Source organism: Rhinoderma darwinii, chromosome 3 (assembly GCF_050947455.1).
Source record: "Rhinoderma darwinii isolate aRhiDar2 chromosome 3, aRhiDar2.hap1, whole genome shotgun sequence".
NCBI classification, from domain to species: domain Eukaryota; kingdom Metazoa; phylum Chordata; class Amphibia; order Anura; family Rhinodermatidae; genus Rhinoderma; species Rhinoderma darwinii.
This window is the reverse complement of record NC_134689.1, coordinates 133,954,653-133,977,031: the sequence shown is the minus strand read 5'-3', so window position 1 is coordinate 133,977,031 and position 22,379 is coordinate 133,954,653. Positions and strand designations below refer to the sequence as shown.

General features: G+C 44.1%; 1 protein-coding gene across 1 annotated transcript in view; it reads right to left on the bottom strand.

The window, feature by feature from the left end:
- Positions 1–22,379, bottom strand: part of LOC142750387 (dynein axonemal heavy chain 3-like) — a 1,255,980-nt gene that overhangs the window by 233,638 nt on the left and 999,963 nt on the right. Inside the window, exon 56 of the mRNA XM_075859390.1 lies at positions 21,784–21,891. Within this exon, the coding sequence (XP_075715505.1) occupies positions 21,784–21,891 (108 nt within the window). The remainder of the gene's footprint in view (positions 1–21,783; positions 21,892–22,379) is intronic.

The window sequence follows — 22,379 nt, the reverse complement described above, 5'->3', positions numbered from 1 at the left end:
GCAGGGACAGAGTGGCGGGTAGATTAGGGCTCACTTGTCCGTTTCCCTACCCCTATCATTACATAATCACAAGCCCATATACCTAGTCTACCCTGGTCCCTGACACTACTATGGACCCCCTTGAGACCCTGGCTCAGCAAATGCATTGTCTCTCCCTACAGGTCCAGACCCTGGCTCAGAAGGTCAACCAGCCTGATGCTACCTTGGTAGTTCCCCTCACCTCAACTCCTGAACCCCACCTCAAGTTGCCTGACCGGTTCTCAGGGGACCGTAGGGCTTTTCTCTCCTTTCGGGAGAGTTGCAGGCTTTACGTTCGCTTAAAGCCCCACTCCTCAGGTTCTGAGAGCCAGCGAGTGGGTATAATTATGTCCCGGCTCCAGGACGGGCACCAAGAATGGGCCTTCTCCTTGGCTCCTGACGCCCCTGAACTTTCCTCCGTTGATCTTTTCTTTTCTGCTCTCGGACTCATTTATGACGAGACTGACAAGACTGCCTTTGCCGAAGCTCAGCTGGTGACCTTACGTCAGGGTAAGAGACCTGTTGAGGAGTATTGTTCTGACTTTAGGAAGTGGTGCGTAGCTTCTCGGTGGAATGACCCTGCCTTAAGGTGCCAGTTTAGGTTGGGTCTGTCGAATGCCCTGAAAGACCTGCTAGTTAGCTATCCCTCTTCTGACTCCCTAGACCAGGTTATGGCTTTAGCGGTACGACTTGACCGACGTCTCAGGGAACGACAACGCGAACGTTTATGTGTTTTCTCCTCCGACTCCCCCATGATGCCTCCCGAGGTTCCGTTGCTTCGTTCTTCCCCGGAAGACTCAGAGGTACCTATGCAACTCGGGGCCTTCGTGTCCCCCCAACAACGCAGAGATTTCCGCAGGAAGAATGATCTCTGCTTCTACTGTGGGGATGACAAGCATCAAGTGAACAACTGTCCTAAGCGTAAGAATGCAGCCGGAGAACTTCCGCTCCTAAGTGATCATCGGGGAGGTCACTTGGGCGCACAGGTATTTCCCGTAAATATGAAAAGTAATAAGATCTTGCTTCCCTTTCAGGTCTCTTTTCGTGGTAGGTCTGCTACCGGCAGTGCCTTCGTGGATTCAGGGTCTTCTGCTAATATCATGTCTGTGGAATTTGCTATGTCTCTTGCTATGCCTTTGATTGATTTGCCTAAACCTGTCCCGGTAGTGGGTATCGACTCCACTCCTCTTGCTAATGGTTATTTTACACAGCATACTCCTGTTTTTGAACTCCTTGTTGGCTCCATGCATTTGGAGCAGTGCTCTGTACTGTTGATGCAGGGATTATCGTCAGATTTGGTTTTAGGCCTTCCCTGGTTGCAGTTGCATAATCCCACGTTTGACTGGAATACTGGGGAGATTACCAAATGGGGTAATGAATGTTTGACGTCATGTTTTTCTGTTAATTCTATTTCTCCCCCTGAGGAGGTGAACACGCTACCTGAGTTTGTTCGGGACTTCGCTGATGTTTTCTCTAAGGAGGCCTCCGAAGTGTTACCTCCTCATAGAGAATACGATTGCGCTATCGAATTGGTACCAGGAGCTAAGCTTCCTAAGGGTAGGATATTTAATCTTTCTTGTCCCGAACGTGAAGCCATGAGAGAGTATATCCAGGAATGCCTGACCAAGGGTTACATTCGCCCCTCTACTTCTCCGGTAGGTGCTGGCTTCTTCTTCGTAGGGAAGGATGGTGGTCTTAGGCCATGCATTGACTACCGTAACCTGAATAAGGTCACTGTAAGGAACCAGTATCCCCTTCCTTTGATTCCTGATCTCTTTAATCAGGTTCAGGGGGCCCAATGGTTCTCTAAGTTTGATCTACGTGGGGCGTATAACCTTATCCGCATTAAAGAGGGGGATGAGTGGAAGACTGCGTTTAACACGCCTGAAGGTCATTTCGAATACCTCGTCATGCCCTTTGGGTTGTGTAATGCGCCGGCGGTCTTCCAGAATTTCATAAATGAGATTTTGAGAGATTACCTGGGGATATTTCTTGTAGTGTACCTTGATGACATACTGGTGTTTTCCAAGGACTGGCCCTCCCACATTGAGCATGTCAGGAAGGTGCTCCAGGTCCTTCGGGAAAACAAACTGTTTGCAAAAACCGAAAAATGTGTGTTTGGGGTACAGGAGATACCATTTTTGGGTCAAATCCTCACTCCTCATGAATTCCGCATGGACCCCGCCAAGGTTCAGGCTGTGGCGGAATGGGTCCAACCTGCCTCCCTGAAGGCGTTACAATGTTTTTTGGGGTTTGCTAATTATTACAGGAGATTCATTGCTAACTTCTCGGTCATCGCTAAGCCTCTTACGGACCTCACTCGCAAAGGTGCTGATCTCCTCCACTGATCTCCAGAGGCTGTCCAGGCTTTTGAGGTCCTTAAGAAATGCTTTATCTCGGCCCCGGTGCTGGTTCAGCCCAACCAAATGGAGCCATTTATCGTGGAAGTTGACGCATCCGAGGTGGGAGTGGGGGCTGTCTTGTCCCAGGGTACCAGGTCCCTCACCCATCTCCGCCCCTGTGCCTACTTCTCCAGGAAGTTTTCGCCCACTGAGAGTAACTATGATATTGGCAACCGCGAACTCTTAGCCATTAAATGGGCATTTGAAGAGTGGCGCCACTTCCTGGAGTGGGCTAGGCACCAGGTAACGGTCCTTACCGACCACAAGAATCTGGTTTTCCTAGAATCTGCCCGGAGGCTAAACCCGAGACAAGCTCGATGGGCGCTATTTTTTACCAGATTCAACTTTTTGGTTACCTATAGGGCTGGGTCTAAAAATATTAAGGCCGATGCACTGTCGCATAGCTTCATGGCCAGCCCTCCTTCGGAGGAAGATCCTGCTTGTATTTTGCCTCCCGGTATAATCATTTCTATTTCTATTGATTCTGATTTAGTCTCTGAAATTGCAGATGATCAAGGTTCAGCTCCCGGGAACCTTCCTGAGGACAAGCTGTTTGTTCCCCTGCAATACCGGCTAAGGGTACTTAGGGAAAATCATGACTCCGCACTATCTGGTCATCCAGGCATCCTGGGTACCAAACACCTCATTGCCAGAAACTATTGGTGGCCTGGGCTGCCTAAAGACGTTAAGGCCTACGTCGCCGCTTGTGAGGTTTGTGCTAGGTCCAAGACTCCCAGGTCCCGACCAGCGGGCTTACTACGTTCGTTGCCCATTCCCCAGAGACCTTGGACACATATCTCCATGGATTTTATCACCGATTTGCCTCCATCCCAAGGCAAGTCGGTGGTGTGGGTGGTAGTAGACCGCTTCAGTAAGATGTGCCACTTTGTGCCCCTCAAGAAACTACCCAACGCCAAGACGTTAGCTACCTTGTTTGTCAAACACATCCTCCGTCTCCATGGGGTCCCTGTCAATATTGTTTCGGACAGAGGGGTACAATTTGTTTCTTTGTTTTAGAGAGCCTTCTGTAAGAAGTTGGAGATTGATCTGTCCTTCTCCTCTGCTTTCCATCCTGAAACCAATGGCCAAACTGAGAGGACTAATGAATCTCTAGAACAATATTTAAGGTGTTTTATCTCTGACTGTCAATATGATTGGGTCTCATTCATTCCCCTCGCTGAATTTTCCCTTAATAACCGGGTCAGTAACTCGTCAGGGGTCTCCCTCTTTTTCTGTAATTTTGGGTTTAATCCACGGTTCTCCTCCGTTTCACCTGGTAGTTCCAACAATCCCGAGGTAGAGGTCGTTCATCGGGAACTGTGCACAGTCTGGGCCCAGCTTCAGAAGAACCTAGAGGCGTCCCAGAGCGTACAAAAAACTCAGGCTGATAGAAAACGTTCTGCTAACCCCTTGTTTATGGTCGGGGATCTGGTGTGGTTATCGTCTAGGAACTTGCGTCTTAAGGTCCCGTCCAATAAGTTTGCTCCCCGGTTTATTGGGCCGTATAAGGTCATTGAAGTCCTCAATCCTGTCTCCTTCCGGCTGGAGTTACCCCCATCTTTTCGTATACACGACGTGTTTCATGCCTCCCTCCTTAAACGCTGCTCCCCGTCCTTGGCTCCCTCGAGGAAACCTCCTGTTCCCGTTCTCACCCCTGAGGGGGTGGAATTCGAGGTGGCCAAGATTGTGGACAGCAAGACGGTCCAAGGCTCCCTCCAGTACCTGGTCCATTGGAGAGGATACGGGCCTGAGGAGAGGACTTGGGTACCCACCCGGGATGTTCACGCTGGGGTATTGGTCAGGAAGTTCCACCTTCGTTTCCCCAGTAAACCAGGTCCACTTAGAAAGGGTCCGGTGGCCCCTCATAAAAGGGGGGGTACTGTAAAGGATCTGCCAGGCACAGCTTCGGGGTTAACTTCCAGAGGTAATCAGTCTTCACCTGAGTCTATCTCTCTGAGACTGACTCAAGCTTCCACCACTCAGGCTGGCAGGCTTAGGAGTGGGAGAGCCTATCGCAGCCTGGCCAGACTCAGCTAGCTCCCGCCCTCTGTCTATTTATAGCTGCCTTTCCTGTTCCTCCTTGCTTGTGATTCTTTCCGTGTGGTTTCCTGGCCCAGCTACAGCTCCTACTATTTGATCCTGCTCCATACTGACCCTGGCTTTCTGACTACTCTTTTGCTCTGCGTTTGGTACCTCGTGCTCTCCTGGTTTGACTTGGCTCGTTCACCACTCTGTTGCTCACGGTGTTGCCGTGGGCAACTGCCCCTTTCCCTTTGCTTTATATTCCCTTGTATGTTTGTCTCGTGCACTTACTGAGCGTTGGGACCACCGCCCAGTTGTACCTCGTCGCCTAGGGCGGGTTGTTGCAAGTAGGCAGGGACAGAGTGGCGGGTAGATTAGGGCTCACTTGTCCGTTTCCCTACCCCTATCATTACACATGGTGTAAAAGAAAGAAAAGAATATATACTGTATAAAGTTCCCCAAAGGTCTATTTTGACCTTTGAGGGAAAGACCATAGTAACAAAAAAATAGTAAAGTAAAGTGCAAAAAAAAATTAATAATAAATACACATAAAATACCCACCCCCAAAAAAAACTTTCTCCCCCGCCAATCATTGTTGTAACGCTATCGCTGACCCAATTACCCTAATATAGACATGTAATATATTAAAACTTATGGTAGACAATGACGATCACAAATAAAAGGCCTATTTTAGGGTAAAACTATGTTATTACCCAAAAAAAAAAATAACTGAAACGTAAAAAAGCTTATTTTTTTACTATTATTTTGAAACTCTAAGAATAAAAATTCAAAAATAGAAAAAAGGATGTGTATAAAAACGATAAATAAAGAAACCTGCATTGTCTACGAAAAAACATCGCAAAAATCACGTCGTTAGCCCAACAAATAAAAAAGTTATAGCCATTTAACTAACAAGTGCTAAAAATGGCTAAACGGTGTCTGGTCCTGAAGGCTCAAAATAGCCCGGTCCTGAACTGGTTAAAGTTTTAAAAATAAAAAAGTAATAACCTGCACAACATTTAAAAAAATAAAATAAAAACTTCTTTCTTTCACTTATTAATGTAAGGCACGAGGTGGGATTTAACCTCCATGTGCCTCACATTAATAGTAATTAACCCCATCATGTACCTTACACATTAACCCAATGTTGTCCATTATGACTCAGAAACATGATGGGATTAATTACTATTAATGTGAGGCACATTCAAAATTCATCACACCACGTGCCTCACATCAGAAAATGGAAGAACTTTTTTTTTTTTTTTATTACTGTTGGCAAAGTATTGTTTTGGCATCGAAAATCGCAATACTACACAAAGTATCGGTATCGAAGTCCAAATTCAGGTATCGTGACAACCCTAAAGGTAAATTGATGGTCATTAAGGGGTTAAACATTCTGAAAGATTTAAGAAAATTCTAATTGTCAAATTGCCATAATTTAGGCTGAATAAGTACACCTGTGACTGTATTTAAGGGCCTAACTTTAAATCCAGTGTCTTTTTGCCATCGATTTAATAGGAAAATCCAAGCAACTCAGCCAAGACCTAAATAAAAATAAAACTGTGAACCTTCACAAGTCCGAATGCTCCTTAGGATCAATTTCAAAATAACTGAAGGTACCACAATCATCTGTACAAGAAATCGTATGCAAATATAAAAGCAACACATTAAGTCATCTGCTAGAAAGTTGAAACTTGGTCATAATGGAGTCTTCCAGCAGCACAATGACCCCAAACATTCCTCCAAAGTAGTGACAAAATAGCTTACAGACAACAAAGTCAAAGTATTGGAGAGGCCATCCCAAAGCCCTGACCCCAGTCCTTTAGAAAATGTGTGGACTAAATTGAAAAGATGGGACCGATCAAGAAGACCTACAAGCATGTGAGACTAACATTGGTTCCGTCAGGTGGAATGGACAAAGAGTCCTGTAAAGCCTAGGTAGGTAACCAGTAGATTGGGATCTACTGGTAGGTCCTAAGTAGATGTCTTGATTCAAGAATGAAGACGCTTAGGTCTGCAGTCCACAAATGTCGGTTGGCCTTTGTTTTTGTTTCTGTTATTATACTGACTCACACATCCTTCCCTTTTCTGCTCCAGTAGATTAGTTATAATGTAATAAGAGGTATATATGCTCCAAATATTATTTTGTTTTTGCATCAGTTCTCAAGAAAACATTTGCAAATGTGCAATATCTGATTAAAATATAGTACTTTTGGCACAAATAAAGTACAGTTTACAGCTTAAATAGGGTAATTACTCTTCAGTATGAAAAAATTATATATTTTTTTATCACGGAAGATCTTAAGAACCTTCTGTATTATTAAACTAGATCCTTTCCTCATTATTGAATTATTTTGAAAGTAATATGGAAATAGAGCACAAAACCCTAATTTACTTAACACAGGAAATATATGGTTCCGTGAAATGTGTGTAGTTGTGAAGAATTGGGTTTTAATCTCTTTAGCCTTAGTGTATGTAAACTTTTGGGCTAAACTGTATCACTTATATATTTTATCCTTGAACCAAGTTGAACATTTGGTTATACTTCTAATTCCTCTAATATAGTGTATACCTGTGCTACAGGCGTTTGTAAGACTTTAAAGACTGCCCTGCATCATAACCGAAACATTTAATCACTATATTTTGCTTTATCAAGCAGCTTAAATTATTAAGATAGTGTCAGATGATTTAAGAAATATGCTTTATGATAAGAAGTATAAAAACAATTCATATGTGTGAATTAATTGTAATAACTTTGATTTCTAAAAGGCTCAAGTTATCATACAGTACAAAGCTGTTAATCATACCTACTTTTCATTAAAGCCATTAAAACCAACTTGTGAAGTATTTTTTTGTCTTTCATATTTCTAACATTAGACCCCACGGTGAAATGTAAAATATCATAACCACAAAGGCACAACAAAGACAATAAAAAAGCAAAAGGAGCAATACATGAAAGAGACCTAAAAAAGAAATATTAAAGCAAGCAGTACAAAGCTGCAGATACTTAAAAAGATTTTCCAACTAATAAACTTGTGCTAATACAGGCTGGAAAGTAAGAGATGTGCTTAAAGATGATGACTGAGTATAGATCAGGTGAACCAGCTAAGCTGGGAGATAGTTGTGCTTCTAAATAATGTGATTTATAAAAAGAATGCAATATCTACATTCATATCCACAAAAACATATTACTATGGAATTTACAGCCCGTTCTCAATGTGGCCTCATACCCCACATGCACTATTATTTACAAATATTGAGGTAGACAGTCCTTGATGATGTGATGATGCATGTAGTCATGTATATGCCCAGTTATTTGATTTCATTTGATAAAATAATCTAGAAAAAAAGTGATCTGTGATAACAATTCAGATATAATTAGTTTGATCATATAGAACAAGCTACCGGTTTCACAAACCAATAGGTTGATAAAAAAACAAAAAAAAACACGACTAATATAGTCCCAAGTACATATCTTACTGCAGAACTAAATGTGATCCAATTCAGTCCTTCTTATACATTGTTTATTGATGATGATGATGATTATTATTATTATTATTATTATTATTATTATTATTATTATTACTACTCACCACTCACATTTGCCATAATCAGAAAGCAGGTTGTCAATACAACATGGCAACAAAATGACAAATTTAGATTTTCACAGCCCACCTACAAATGACCAGTTATATTGTGCCCCAATATATGGCCTGCAAGTTTACACCGATCACATGGCTGTGTCTAGGTGCAGTCCATACAGAGATGGCCACTAATATTTAATAGTTGCATTTCTCCATCAACAGAAACGCAATAAACAGCACAGTGAATAAATATATTTTAGTATAGGTCACAATAAGTAATTAAAGGGTAACTAAAACATCAGAAAACTTCTGACATGTCATAGTGACATGTCAGAAGTTTTGATCGGTGGGGGTCTGAGAACTGAGACCCCCACCGATCACTAAAACAAAGCAGCAGAAGCACTCGGTTGAGCGCTGAGCTGCTTGGTTTCTGATTGGCTTTTCCGCAGTTGGCATACGGGCTCAATAGAAAGTCTATGAGTCTGTACACCAACTGCTCAGCTTTCCGAAAAAAGCAAATCAGAAACAAAGCAGCTCAGCGCACACCCGAGCCCTTCTGCTGCTTTGTTTTAGCAATCGGTGGGGGTCTCAGTGCTCAGACACCACACACTTCTGACATGTTAATTTGACATGGAAGAACTTTTCTGAAAGTTTAGTTACCCTTTAAATACTAATCACTAGTGGTACAGCTGTATCTTCCCTCTCACATTAAGGGTAAAGATACCAAAGAGGCTATTGGAGAGAGGAGTGATGACGTGCTGTTCCTCTTTATGACCGCTGCAGCCAATCACTTGCCTCACTGGCCTTGTGCAAGAATCACTGCTTTGGCCAGTGATTGGCTGCAGCGGTCACATGAATGTAAGGCATGTCATAGCTGTAGCAAAGTAAACAAAGACTGGTGTGAACAACCGGAGGCGTCAATGCTGGAACGGCGGGGAATTTAACTGGTAAGTATTGGTTATTTTTTATTTTACCACATTTCCTACTGTCGCTCTCATTTTTTAAACTCCCGGAAAATTCCTTTAATGACTGGACTATTTTAGGCCTCAAGGATCAAGTTTTTTTTTTTTTTTTTTTTAAGAGTCATTACTTTTTTAGTTTTCCGTCGATATAGCTGTAAGAGTGCTTTTTGCGGGACAAGTTGTATGAGTGGGTCACATTTAATTTATTAATCATTTATTGTTTTTGCATTTTTCCCACACTTTTTTACTGTGTGGTAAAAATAATGTTTTAGTACTTTTGCACAATAAAAAAACGTTTTATCGATAAAGGCAATGTTTGTATTGTCACTTTCCAAGACCCATAACTTTTTTATTTTATCGTCGATGTAGCTGTATGAGGGCTTGTTTTTTGATGGACAGGTTATAGTTTTTATTGGTACCATGTTGGGGTATATATATTTTATTAATAAATTTTTCTAACATTTATTTTGAGGGGGAATGCAAAAAAAAAACCATGCAGTAATATTAACAAATTAACTGTATTCTACGGGTCATTACACTTACAGCGGTACCAAATATGCATTTTTTTTATGGTGAACTATTTTTAAAAATAAAATATTTTTTATTTTAAAAAAGCTTTAAAAAATGTTTGTTTTTGAGGCTGGGTTCCATGCATCAATTCTATAATGCTTTGGAATACAAAGTAATCAAAAATATTATTGCTTCTCACTATTACACTGACAGGCAACCTATTAGGCTGGCCTTTGTTAGGCACCTGGCTGCCATGGCAACATATCGGCACCCACAAAAGAGTCGCAGTTGGAGCTACCTCCCTCTATCAAACATCTTAGACACCCCAGATCGCTATTGACCGCAGTATCTAAGGGGGTCAATGACCGGGATCACAGGTTTCTCTGATCCAGGCCGTTACACTGGGAGCCCGGCTGTCAATCACCGCCAGGCTCCCGCTGTAATCACACAGGCACAGCTCATGTGCCCACACTGTCATCATGAGGTAAATGTATGTAATAGTGCTTCAATGCCCTCATGTGAAGCAATCCATTACTTACAATTACGTCATGGTGCATTAAGGGGTTATAGGCTATTCGGGCAAGTATAGGTTGGAATTCAACTCTAGCGGAAAAACTTCAAGACAACCTTTTTTTTTTTACTTTTATAACCTGTCAATCACACGTCTGAGACCTCCACTGTTGCCGAGAACAATGGGCCCTTAGAGAGCCGGAAGAGCATGCACTGTCCATTTCCATAAACTTGGCTAGACTATTTCTGATCCTCCATTCGAGTTTATGGAGAGGGACAGCACATGCTCGTTTTGTTCTGCTGCCAAGAACGAGGACTAAGGGCCCCTCATTACCGGCAGAGTTTGAACCCCCACCTAACTTATTTGTATAAACTGTCTTTTTAAATTACTGTTATTTCATTTTTATGTTGTATCTATACATAAATGTTGATTGCATTTGTGCCTGAATACAATCTGGGTGTAAATAGTTTCAGCTTCCCAATTAAGAACATTTCCATGTTGTGTGGCCATTGTACATTCCAGAGTTACTAACAAATAAATCATCACTTCAATTGTGCAATATGCACAGATTTCTTCAGGAAATAATTATTATTTCCATTCATTTACTTGGGATCATTTAAACTGTTTAACATTGTTCACAGATAAGTTTTCATAGAGACACAGTTTAATGTATATGAGCAGAAATATAAGAACTGGCATGTTATTAGGTTAGCAGGGTAATCTTGAACTCTCATTTCTCATATTAGTTCATTTTCATGCAATTGACTAATGTCACTACAAATGGTACCGCATGAAAAATGTTTACTCCCTTGATGAAAGCAACTAATGTTAATGTAGAATTATGTCGCAAGATCTAAAACTCTTTTTCCAGCACTTTCATTTAATACATTTTTTACAAAAATTCAATGCTAGGACAAATCTTAATAATTGTATAGCAGTTAGAAATTTTAGAGCATTGCTATTAGATAAATGTTTTTCATGGAGCTGTATTTGGTAATTGTAGATTGGTAGTATTTCAGCAGTTGTGATGGTATTTACATTGTATGGCACTGTACAGTATATTATTCTTGCAATGAATGGTGGTGGCAAGCTGCCTAACATATGGCAGTGTTGTTTGAACCACATACTAAATGGCGCTTATAAATTGGCACTGCATGATGGTATTGTATTTTGTACAAAGTTTGACTGTACAGTATATGTAATTGTAAGACCTGCCCTGAATGTCATTTGAGTGCTACATGATTAATGTTAAACGTCTCGTTTTGCCTTGAATGTTGTGATCCCCTTATCTATTGATGGACATTGATAAATATATCTCAGAGCTCGGTCTAACAAGCCACACCCACACCACACACTTGTAATGCCCCGTTAACAGACAATGGAGAAGATTTACTAATGCTGTCTAAGTAAGCTTAGACACGGCAGTCAGAAAATATGCTAAATTCATCAAAGTGGTGCAATCTGCGTGATAAATTTTAAGCATCTATCTAGACACTTTTCTCTTCCCTATGCCACCTATTGGTTTGCTTAGTTGATGCCATTTTTTTTGTGCAGTTTGGCACATTTTTGGCATATGGCATTGCATTTAAAGCCACGCCACTTCCCACTTAAGCCCCTATTACACCGGTTGGTTTTGGTCGATGCAGTGAGCACCGATCAACGAGACAGCTATGTATGGGGACGAGCGGTCGTTACTCCGATTGCTCATCCCATACATTATTATCATGTCAGTAGCGCGTCTCCCTGTTTACACAGGGAGATGTGCTGCCGACAACAATAATATTTTACTTTTTTAAAACGATACGATCAGCAGATGATCGAGAGTTTGCTCGTTCTTCTGCTGATCGCTGCCCTGTTTACACAGGACAATTATCGGCAATGAGCGTTATATGAACGTTCGTTTGCCCGATAATTGCACAGTGTAAAACCCCCTTAAGTCACGCCTCCTTTTCGAGCATGTCGATAAGGCCTCATTTACACGAGCGTAATATACTCGCGTGCGACGCGCGTGCTTTTCACGCGTGTCGTACGCACCTATATTACTCTATGGGGGCATGCAGACAGTCCGTGAGTTTTGCTAAGCGTGAGTGCGCTGAAAAAAACTCACGACATGTTCTATAAATCTGCGTTTTTCGCGCATCACGCACCCATTGAAGTCAATGGGTGCGTGAAAACCACGAAGGTCGCACGGAAGCACTTCCGTGCCAACTGCGTGATTCGCGCAAGAGCTGTCAAACTGTAGGTAAACAGAAAAGCACCACGTGCTTTTCTGTTTACAAACATCCGAACGGAGTGTCTTACAGATGACCGAACCGAACTTTACCGGGTTCGGCCGAACTCGTTTTGACCGAACCCGGCAAGAGACAGTCACTGTGCAGGGTGCTGAAAGAGTTTAACTGGTTCAGCACCCTGGACAGTGACTTCCGATCCCAATATACGTGAACGTGTAAAAAAAAAAAAAGTTCTGACTTACCGATAACTCCCGGCTTCTTCCTCCAGTCTGACCTCCCGGGATGACAATTCAGTCCAAGTGACAGCTGCAGCCAATCACAGGCCAAGCACAGGCTGCAGCAGTCACATGGACTGCCGCGTCATCCAGGGAGGTGGGGCCAGATGTGAAGAGAGGCGCGTCACCAAGGACGCGTCACCAAGGAAACGGCCGGGAAGTTCTCGGTAAGTACGAACCTCTTTTTTTTTTTAACAGGTTACTCGATATGGTGATTGGAATGCACTGTCGAGGGTGCTGAAAGAGTTACTGCCGATCAGTTAACTCTTTCAGCACCATGGACAGTGACTGACGTCGACTAGCCTCATCTCTATGATGGCGGCTGCGCGAAAATCACGCAGCCGCGCATCATACACGGATGACACACGGAGCTGTCAAGTGCCTTTTGCGCAAGCAAAACGCTGCGTTTTTTGCGCGCGCAAAACGCACACGCTCGTGTAAATCAGGCCTAAAAGTGTCTAAAACAGTTAATAAATGTGGCACACTGCATGTACGCCAAAATTCTGGCTCAATTTAAGCTGACTCAAAATTGTCTCAGCTGTATGATAAACATTGAGTAAGTTACCTGAGTCACTTTCTTGAAAACACTACACTTTGAGTATGTTGACATAAACTAGGAGTGTGATAGCAAAATTTTTATCACTACTGCCTTTGAAAAAATGTAAAAATTTGTATCAAATTTTGTACGCGATTGCAGTAATCCTTGATTATAATAGTAGTCGTATGGTTTTCTGCATTGAAAAAAATAAGTAAAATTTAAAACATTAATAATTAATACTAAATATCTCTGTTTTTATTTTTTCCATCCTAGCAGCAGCACAAACAATTTCATATCCTTACTGACTTTAGTCCCTCTTCAAATACTTTTCATAAACTTTTAAGTCCCCACATAAGACTTTTCTACATCCAGTTGACTTCTTCTTAAAGGGTTATTCCAAACTAAGACATTTATGGCATATCCACGGCTCCTTAGACATCACGGTTACATGGTACACTCAGTGTACCATGTGACCATGACCACACGTGAGGGGCCCGTAATGTAACGTATATGTGTTGTATTGTGCGGTCTGTGTTTGCATAGAGAAAGGAGAGGAGGGCCTGTAGGTAAGTTATTACTTTCTTATTTTTCTATTAGGCACTATGGGGGCACTATACTGGTTATGGGGAGGGGGCCCCATATATGCTATAGGGCATTATACTGTGTGGGGGCAGCTATGGGGGCATTATACTGAGAGGGGGCAGCTATGGGGGCATTATACTGAGTGGGGACATTATACTGGGTATGGGGAGGGGGCCAATATGGGTCAAGATACAGAATGGGGGCATTCTACTGTGTGGGGGCAGCTATGGTGGCATTATACGGTATTGGGCAGCTATGGGGCATTATACTGAGTGGGGGCAGCTATGGGGGCATTATACTGAGTTGGGGCAGCCATGCAGGCATTATACTGGGTATGGGGGGAGCAATATGGTCCAAGATACCGAATGGGGGCATTCTACTATGTGGGGGCAGCTATGATGGCATTATACTGTATTGGGCAGCTATGGGGGCATTATACTGTGCGGTTGTAGCTATGGAGCATTATACTGTATGGGGGCAGCTATATGGCATTATACCGTGTTGAGGCAGCTATGGGGGAATTATACTGAGTGGGGGCAGCTATGGGGGAATTATACTGAGTGGGGGCAGCTATGGTGGGCATTATACAGTGTAGGGGCAGCTTTAAGGGGCATTACACTGTTCATGGGCAGCTATGGGACCATTATACGCTGTGAGGCAGCTATAGGGGCATTATGCTGTGCTGGGGCAGCTATGGGGCCATTATGCTGTGTGGGGGCAGCTATTGGAGCATTATGCTGTGTGGGGCAGCTATGGGGGCATTATACTCTGCGGGGGCAGCTATAAGGGCAGTATACTTTGTGGGGACAGCTATAGTGGCATTATACTGTGTGCTGGCAACTATAAGGGCATTATACTGTGTAAGGACATTATTCTGTGTTGGGGCAGCTATGGGAGCATTATACTGTATGGAAGCAGCTATAGGGACATTATACTGTGTGTGGGCAGCTATAGGGGCATTACAGTGTGTGGGGCAGCTATGGAGATATTATGCTTATAGAATTAAAATGTATACCCCGGATAAGATTTTGGTCCTGCCGCTGGACAAGGTGGCCGGGAGTAGGTGCGCGCAGTGGTCTGGTGGTATTGGGGAGGGGTAGCGAGGGTCCATGCTGAATTCTTTCACCATGGCCCATGAGCCTTTATCTCTGCCCCTGGAGGAGGCGGCTGCTGCATTCAATCAGAGAATGAAAGAAGAGTTTGCTGCTCATGTGAATGGCTCTCTCCATTCTGTTCTTTGCACCCGTGCTGCTATCATATCCCATTGATATGCCATAAATGTCTTAGATGGGAATAACCGATTAAAGAAGCACTCCAGTGGGAAGGTGAAACGTTGCCTGTATGTTGGGTGAATAAACTTTTTTGGATTTTTCTATTATATTGGATTGCTGCCTCTTCTCTTGGATTGTGTTCTGGCCCTATAGCCCTATTCACTCTCCCCTCACAGCGATCCATCCGATGTATACAAAAAAAGTATTTTTTTTCACATTTTTAGTAATTTGTCTGCTCATAATAAATATTTAGAACATGAAATTAATTTAACTAATCTAGAAAATGAATCACTGAAAAAGAACTATATTCGTTTGAAATCACTGTACAGGCCATACCTACTCATGAGGGCAGGTATAACACCTCTCAGCAGGACGCAGACAAACCACAATCCTACATAGAGGGAGATCACACAGGTGCAAAATACTGATAAAACACCCACTCACACGCCTACTATTCAAGAGGGGGTGGCTGCTTAGTATTATCATTGCACACAAATGTAGTGTTAAGGATCTACCAGGCACAGCTTCTGTATCTACGCCCATAGGTAATCAGTCTGCACCTGCTTCTATGTCTGTGAGACTGACTCCATCTTCCACCACTCAGGATGGCAGGCTTAGGAGTGGGAGAGCCTATCACAGCCTGGCCAGACGGAGCTAGCTCCCGCCCTCTGTCTATTTATACCTGCCTTTCCTGTTCCTCCTTGCTTGTGATTCTTCTCGTTTGGTTTCCTGGCCCTGCTGCAGCTTCTTGATCTATTTGACCCTGCTTCATATTGACCCTGGCTTACTGACTACTCTCCTGCTCTGCGTTTGGTTCCTCGTACACTCCTGGTTTGACTCGGCTTGTTCACTACTCTCCTGCTCTGCGTTTGGTACCTCGTACACTCCTGGTTTGACTCGCCTCGTTCACCACTCTTGTTGCTCACAGTGTTGCCGTGGGCAACTGCCCCTTTTCCCTTGCTTCTGTGTACCCTTGTCTGTTTGTCTGTCGTGCACTTATTGAGCGTAGGGACCGTCGCCCAGTTGTACCCCGTCGCCTAGGGCGGGTCGTTGCAAGTAGGCAGGGACTGAGTGGCGGGTAGATTAGGGCTCACTTGTCTGTTTCCTTACCCCCAGTCATTACATAATCACAAGCCCATATACCTAGTCTACCCTGGTCCCTCACACTACTATGGATCCCCTTGAGACCCTGGCTCAGCAAATGCAGGGTCTCTCCCTACAGGTCCAGGCCCTGGCTCACAGGGTCAACCAGCCTGATGCTACCATGGTAGTGCCCCTAACCTCACCTCTTGAACCCCACCTCAAGTTGCCTGACCGGTTTTCAGGGGACCGGAAGACTTTTCTCTCCTTTCGGGAGAGTTGTAGGCTCTATCTTCGCTTAAAGCCCCACTCCTAAGGTTCTGAGAGCCAGCGGGTGGGTATAATTATGTCCCGGCTCCAGGAAGGGCCCCAAGAATGGGCCTTCTCCTTGGCTCCTGACGCTCCTGAACTTTCCTCCGTTGATCTTTTCTTTTCTGCTCTCGGACTCATTTATGACGACACTGACAGGACTGCCTTTGCCGAGAGTCAGCTGGTGACCTTACGTCAGGGTAAGAGACCTGTTAAGGTGTATTGCTCTGACTTTAGGAAGTGGTGCGTAGCTTCTCGGTGGAATGACCCTGCCTTAAGGTGCCAGTTTAGGTTGGGTCTGTCGAACGCCCTGAAAGACCTGCTAGTTAGCTATCCCTCTTCTGACTCCCTAGACCAGGTTATGGCTTTAGCGGTACGACTTGACCGACGTCTCAGGGAACGACAACTTGAACGTTTTTGTGTTTTCTCCTCTGACTCCCCCATGATGCCTCCCGAGGTTCCGTTGCTTCGTTCTTCCACGGAAGACTCGGAGGTACCTATGCAACTCGGGGCCTCCGTGTCCCCCCAACAACGTAGAGAGTTCCGCAGGAAAAATGGTCTCTGCTTCTATTGTGGGGATGAGAAGCATCAAGTGAACACCTGTCCTAGGCGTAAGAATAAGCAGCTGGAAAACTTCCGTGCCTAAGTGATCATAGGGAAGGTCACTTGGGCGCACAGGTATTTCCCGTAAATATGAAACGTAATAAAATCTTGCTTCCCTTTCAGGTCTCATTTGGTGGTAGGTCTGCTACCGGCAGTGCCTTCGTGGATTCAGGGTCTTCTGCTAATATCATGTCTGTGGAATTTGCTATGTCTCTAGCTATGCCTTTGATTGATTTGCCTAAACCTGTCCCGGTAGTGGGTATCGACTCCACTCCTCTTGCTAATGGTTATTTTACACAGCATACCCCTGTTTTAGAACTCCTTGTTGGCTCCATGCATTTGGAGCAGTGCTCTGTACTGTTGATGCAGGGATTATCATCCGATTTGATCTTAGGCCATGCATTGACTACCGTAACTTGAATAAGGTCACTGTAAGGAACCAGTATCCCCTTCCTTTGATTCCTGATCTCTTTAATCAGGTTCAGGGGGCCCAATGGTTCTCTAAGTTTGATCTACGGGGGGCGTATAACCTTATCCGCATCAAAGAGGGGGATGAGTGGAAGACTGCGTTTAAAACGCCCGAAGGTCATTTCGAATACCTCGTCATGCCCTTTGGGTTGTGTAATGCTCCCGCGGTCTTCCAGAATTTCATAAATGAGATTTTAAGAGATTACCTGGGGGTATTTCTTGTAGTGTACCTTGATGACATACTTGTGTTTTCCAAGGACTGGTCCTCCCACATTGAGCATGTCAGGAAGGTGCTCCAGGTCCTTCGGGAAAACAAACTGTTTGCGAGGACCGAAAAATGTGTGTTTGGGGTGCAGGAGATACCATTTTTGGGTCAAATCCTCACTCCTCATGAATTCCGCATGGACCCCGCCAAGGTCCAGGCTGTGGCGGAATGGGTCCCACCTGCCTCCCTGAAGGCGTTACAGTGCTTCTTGGGGTTCGCTAATTATTACAGGAGATTTATTGCTAACTTCTCGGTCATCGCTAAGCCTCTTACGGATCTCACTCGCAAGGGTGCTGATCTCCTCCGCTGGCCTCCTGAGGCTGTCCAGGCATTTGAGGTCCTTAAGAAGTGCTTTATCTCGGCCCCGGTGCTGGTTCAGCCCAACCAAATGGAGCCATTTATCGTGGAGGTTGACGCGTCCGAGGTGGGAGTGGGGGCTGTCTTGTCCCAGGGTACCAGGTCCCTCACCTATCTCCGTCCCTGTGCCTACTTCTCCAGGAAGTTTTTGCCCACTGAGAGTAACTATGATATTGGCAACCGCGAACTCTTAGCCATTAAATGGGCATTTGAAGAGTGGCGCCACTTCCTGGAGGGGGCTAGGCACCAGGTAACGGTCCTTACCGACCACAAGAATCTGGTTTTCCTAGAATCTGCCCGGAGGCTAAACCCGAGACAAGCTCGATGGGCGTTATTTTTTACCAGATTCAACTTTTTGGTTACCTATAGGGCTGGGTCTAAAAATATTAAGGCTGATGCACTGTCGCATAGCTTCATGGCCAGCCCTCCTTCGGAGGAAGATCCTGCTTGTATTTTGCCTCCAGGTATAATCATTTCCTCTATTGATTCTGATTTAGTCTCTGAAATTGCTGCTGATCAAGGTTCAGCTCCCGGGAACCTTCCTGAGAACAAGCTGTTTGTTCCCCTGCAATTCCGGCTAAGGGTACTTAGGGAAAATCATGACTCCGCACTATCTGGTCATCCAGGCATCCTGGGTACCAAGCACCTCATTGCCAGAAACTATTGGTGGCCTGGGTTGCCTAATGACGTTAAGGCCTATGTTGCAGCTTGTGAGGTTTGTGCTAGGTCCAAGACTCCCAGGTCCCGACCAGCGGGCTTACTACGTTCTTTGCCCATTCCCTTGAGACCTTGGACCCATATCTCCATGGATTTTATCACCGATTTGCCTCCATCTCAAGGCAAGACGGTGGTGTGGGTTGTAGTAGACCGCTTCAGTAAGTTGTGCCACTTTGTGCCCCTCAAGAAACTACCCAATGCTAAGACGTTAGCTACCTTGTTTGTCAAACACATCCTGCGTCTCCATGGGGTCCCTGTCAATATTGTTTCTGACAGAGGGGTACAATTTGTTTCTTTGTTTTGGAGAGCCTTCTGTAAAAAGTTGGAGATTGATCTGTCCTTCTCCTCTGCCTTCCATCCTGAAACTAATGGCCAAACTGAGAGGACTAATCAGTCTCTAGAACAATATTTAAGGTGTTTTATCTCTGACTGTCAATATGATTGGGTCTCATTCATTCCCCTCGCCGAATTTTCCCTTAATAACCGGGTCAGTAACTCGTCAGGGGTCTCCCTCTTTTTCTGTAATTTTGGGTTTAATCCACGGTTCTCCTCCGTTTCACCTGGTAGTTCCAACAATCCCGAGGTAGAGGTCGTTCATCGGGAACTGTGCCTACTTCTCCAGTCTGGGCCCAGGTTCAGAAGAACCTAGAGGCGTCCCAGAGCATACAAAAAACTCAGGCAGATAGAAGACGTTCTGCTAACCCCTTGTTTATGGTCGGGGATCTGGTGTGGCTATCGTCTAAGAACTTGTGCCTTAAAGTCCCGTCCAAGAAGTTTGCTCCCCGGTTTATAGGGGCGTACAAGGTCATTGAAGTCCTCAATCCTGTCTCCTTCCGACTGGAGTTGCCCCCATCTTTTCTAGTACACGACGCATTTCATGCCTCCCTCCTTAAACGCTGCTCCCCGTCCTTGGCTTCCTGTCCCCGTTCTCACCCCTGAGGGGGTAGAATTCGAGGTGGCCAAGATTGTGGACAGCAAGATGGTCCAAGGCTCCCTCCAGTACCTGGTCCATTGGAGAGGATACGGGCCTGAGGAGAGGACTTGGGTACCCGCCCGGGATGTTCACGCTGGGGTATTGGTCAGGAGGTTCCACCTTCGTTTCCCCAATAAACCAGGTCCATCTAGAAAGGGTCCGGTGGCCCCTCATAAAAGGGGGGGTACTGTTAAGGATCTGCCAGGCACAGCTTCTGTATCTACGCCCATAGGTAATCAGTCTGCACCTGCTTCTATGTCTGTGAGACTGACTCCATCTTCCACCACTCAGGATGGCAGGCTTAGGAGTGGGAGAGCCTATCACAGCCTGGCCAGACGGAGCTAGCTCCCGCCCTCTGTCTATTTATACCTGCCTTTCCTGTTCCTCCTTGCTTGTGATTCTTCTCGTTTGGTTTTCTGGCCCTGCTGCAGCTTCTTGATCTATTTGACCCTGCTTCATATTGACCCTGGCTTACTGACTGCTCTCCTGCTCTGCGTTTGGTACCTCGTACACTCCTGGTTTGACTCGGCTTGTTCACTACTCTCCTGCTCTGCGTTTGGTACCTCGTACACTCCTGGTTTGACTCGGCTCGTTCACCACTCTTGTTGCTCACGGTGTTGCCGTGGGCAACTGCCCCTTTTCCCTTGCTTCTGTGTACCCTTGTCTGTTTGTCTGTCGTGCACTTATTGAGCGTAGGGACCGTCGCCCAGTTGTACCCTGTCGCCTAGGGCGGGTCGTTGCAAGTAGGCAGGGACTGAGTGGCGGGTAGATTAGGGCTCACTTGTCTGTTTCCTTACCCCCAGTCATTACATGTAGCTTTTATAAGAGTGCCAGTCACATGGGTGCATGTAGTGCACCATGCTGGCTTACAGCCTATTAGTCAAGCCCATAATATTAAACAAGGCGCGCTGCCCAGCACTTTCCAATATACTGACAAACCATTCTCCCCCAGCACTAGACCTGGCTGCATCCTGTAAAGATATCCATGATACATGATAAATATCAATGATAAACATGAGGTATTGGTTAATATTTTGGCCAAAATACGCAAGCTCGCAATCCGCGTCAAGGGTGCCCATTATATTGCGAGTCCCTACACTCCTATTACAAACAAATCACTGAAAAAGAACTATATTAGTTTAATATCACTGAACAGGCCATACTTACTAATAAGGGCAGGTACCACAATGCTACATAGAGGGAGTGTAGGGACTCGCAATATGAGGAGGACCCTTGATGCGGGTTTCGAGCTTGCGTATTTTGGCCAAAATATAAACCAATACTACCAACATTATTCTAATGTATATTTGCAGCTTTGCTAAACATTACATTGTTATAATAAAAAAATGTGGTGGAGGGCTATGAAACAGTACATATAGAGCAGTTTATAGAAACGAACATGCATAGCTTAAAGGAACAAGATAAAATTATATTAACATTGAAATATATCAAAAGTGTTAACAAAACTGGGAAAGAGTTTGCCTACTGCTTGCAGACTGCCCAAAGTCTTTAAATGTCAGGCTGTTTCACAACTCTTCAGTGATGTTTAGAAACATTTTCCTTTCAGCTGCAGTAGGGGAGAATCGGCTTTAAGGGACCTGATTCTCAATGGAGACTGAAGATATAGTTTATTACCGTTTCTGCCTCCTGGTTTGCTCAATACATATTGGTAAATAGGCACTGTATATGCAACAGTACTGTATTAGTTACAAAAATCATAAGAAATCACATGATCGTCAGGTGCTAAAATAAATGGTACAAAAATAAAGTCTATTTAAAACAGAAATAAGATTTGGATAATTTAACAACAAAAATATTGTTACTAGTTTAAGTTAAAGTCAAACCTGCAGGTTCTAAAACAGCTTTACTGAGTCTGGTCATTAAAGGGGGCGGGGGGTGGGGGAATACCCTGATCCTGAAGTGGTTCAAAGTGGACAACTGGAACTGAGAGGTATGTTTTAAAATGGAGGGGAAAACTGAAAACATGCATAGAGAAAATGTTTTCTATGGAGAAAAACTGTATACATGTAATGCATAGATTACAAAGATAGGAAACAAAAGAGACAAATATGTACATACTAAAGGAAAAAACTAAATGGGCCCACCTTTAATGAATCCAAAAATTTCATGTCTCCTAACATTTTTTTTGAAGAAGGCCAGAAGTCATCTATCATTTTTCCATTTTGATCTGTCCTCTTTTCTGGTTTAATCCCCTTTGAAAACAAAACATACATGTTATTTTAATAGGAAATGGGTACTTGAGAAAGAAAAAGTCTTGTCCAGGCAGTTTTATTTCTATAGTTATGGCTAACTCAAAGCGAATGTGTCATGTATTTAATTTTAAAGGCTATGTTAAAAATTAATTTTACTTTTTGAGATACAGCTGCTCTGTATTCTCTATAACAGAGCAGCTGTATCATTCGCTAAATTCAAGGTAAAAGCGGGTCCTGCGTGTCGCTGACATTCAGGATCCACCTGTAACCTATTACATCTAAGTTCATAACCTAGATGTGATAGATTACAGGTGGATCCTTATGTCAGAGACACTGGACCCATCAGGTCCCCGGGACTGACAGATTCAGGATATAGCGAACGATACAGCTTCTCTGTATAGAGAATACAGAGCAGCTGTATCTCAAAAAGTAAATATAATTTTTAATAAAATCTTTTTATAAAGTTGTACCGATCACTCTGACTGACA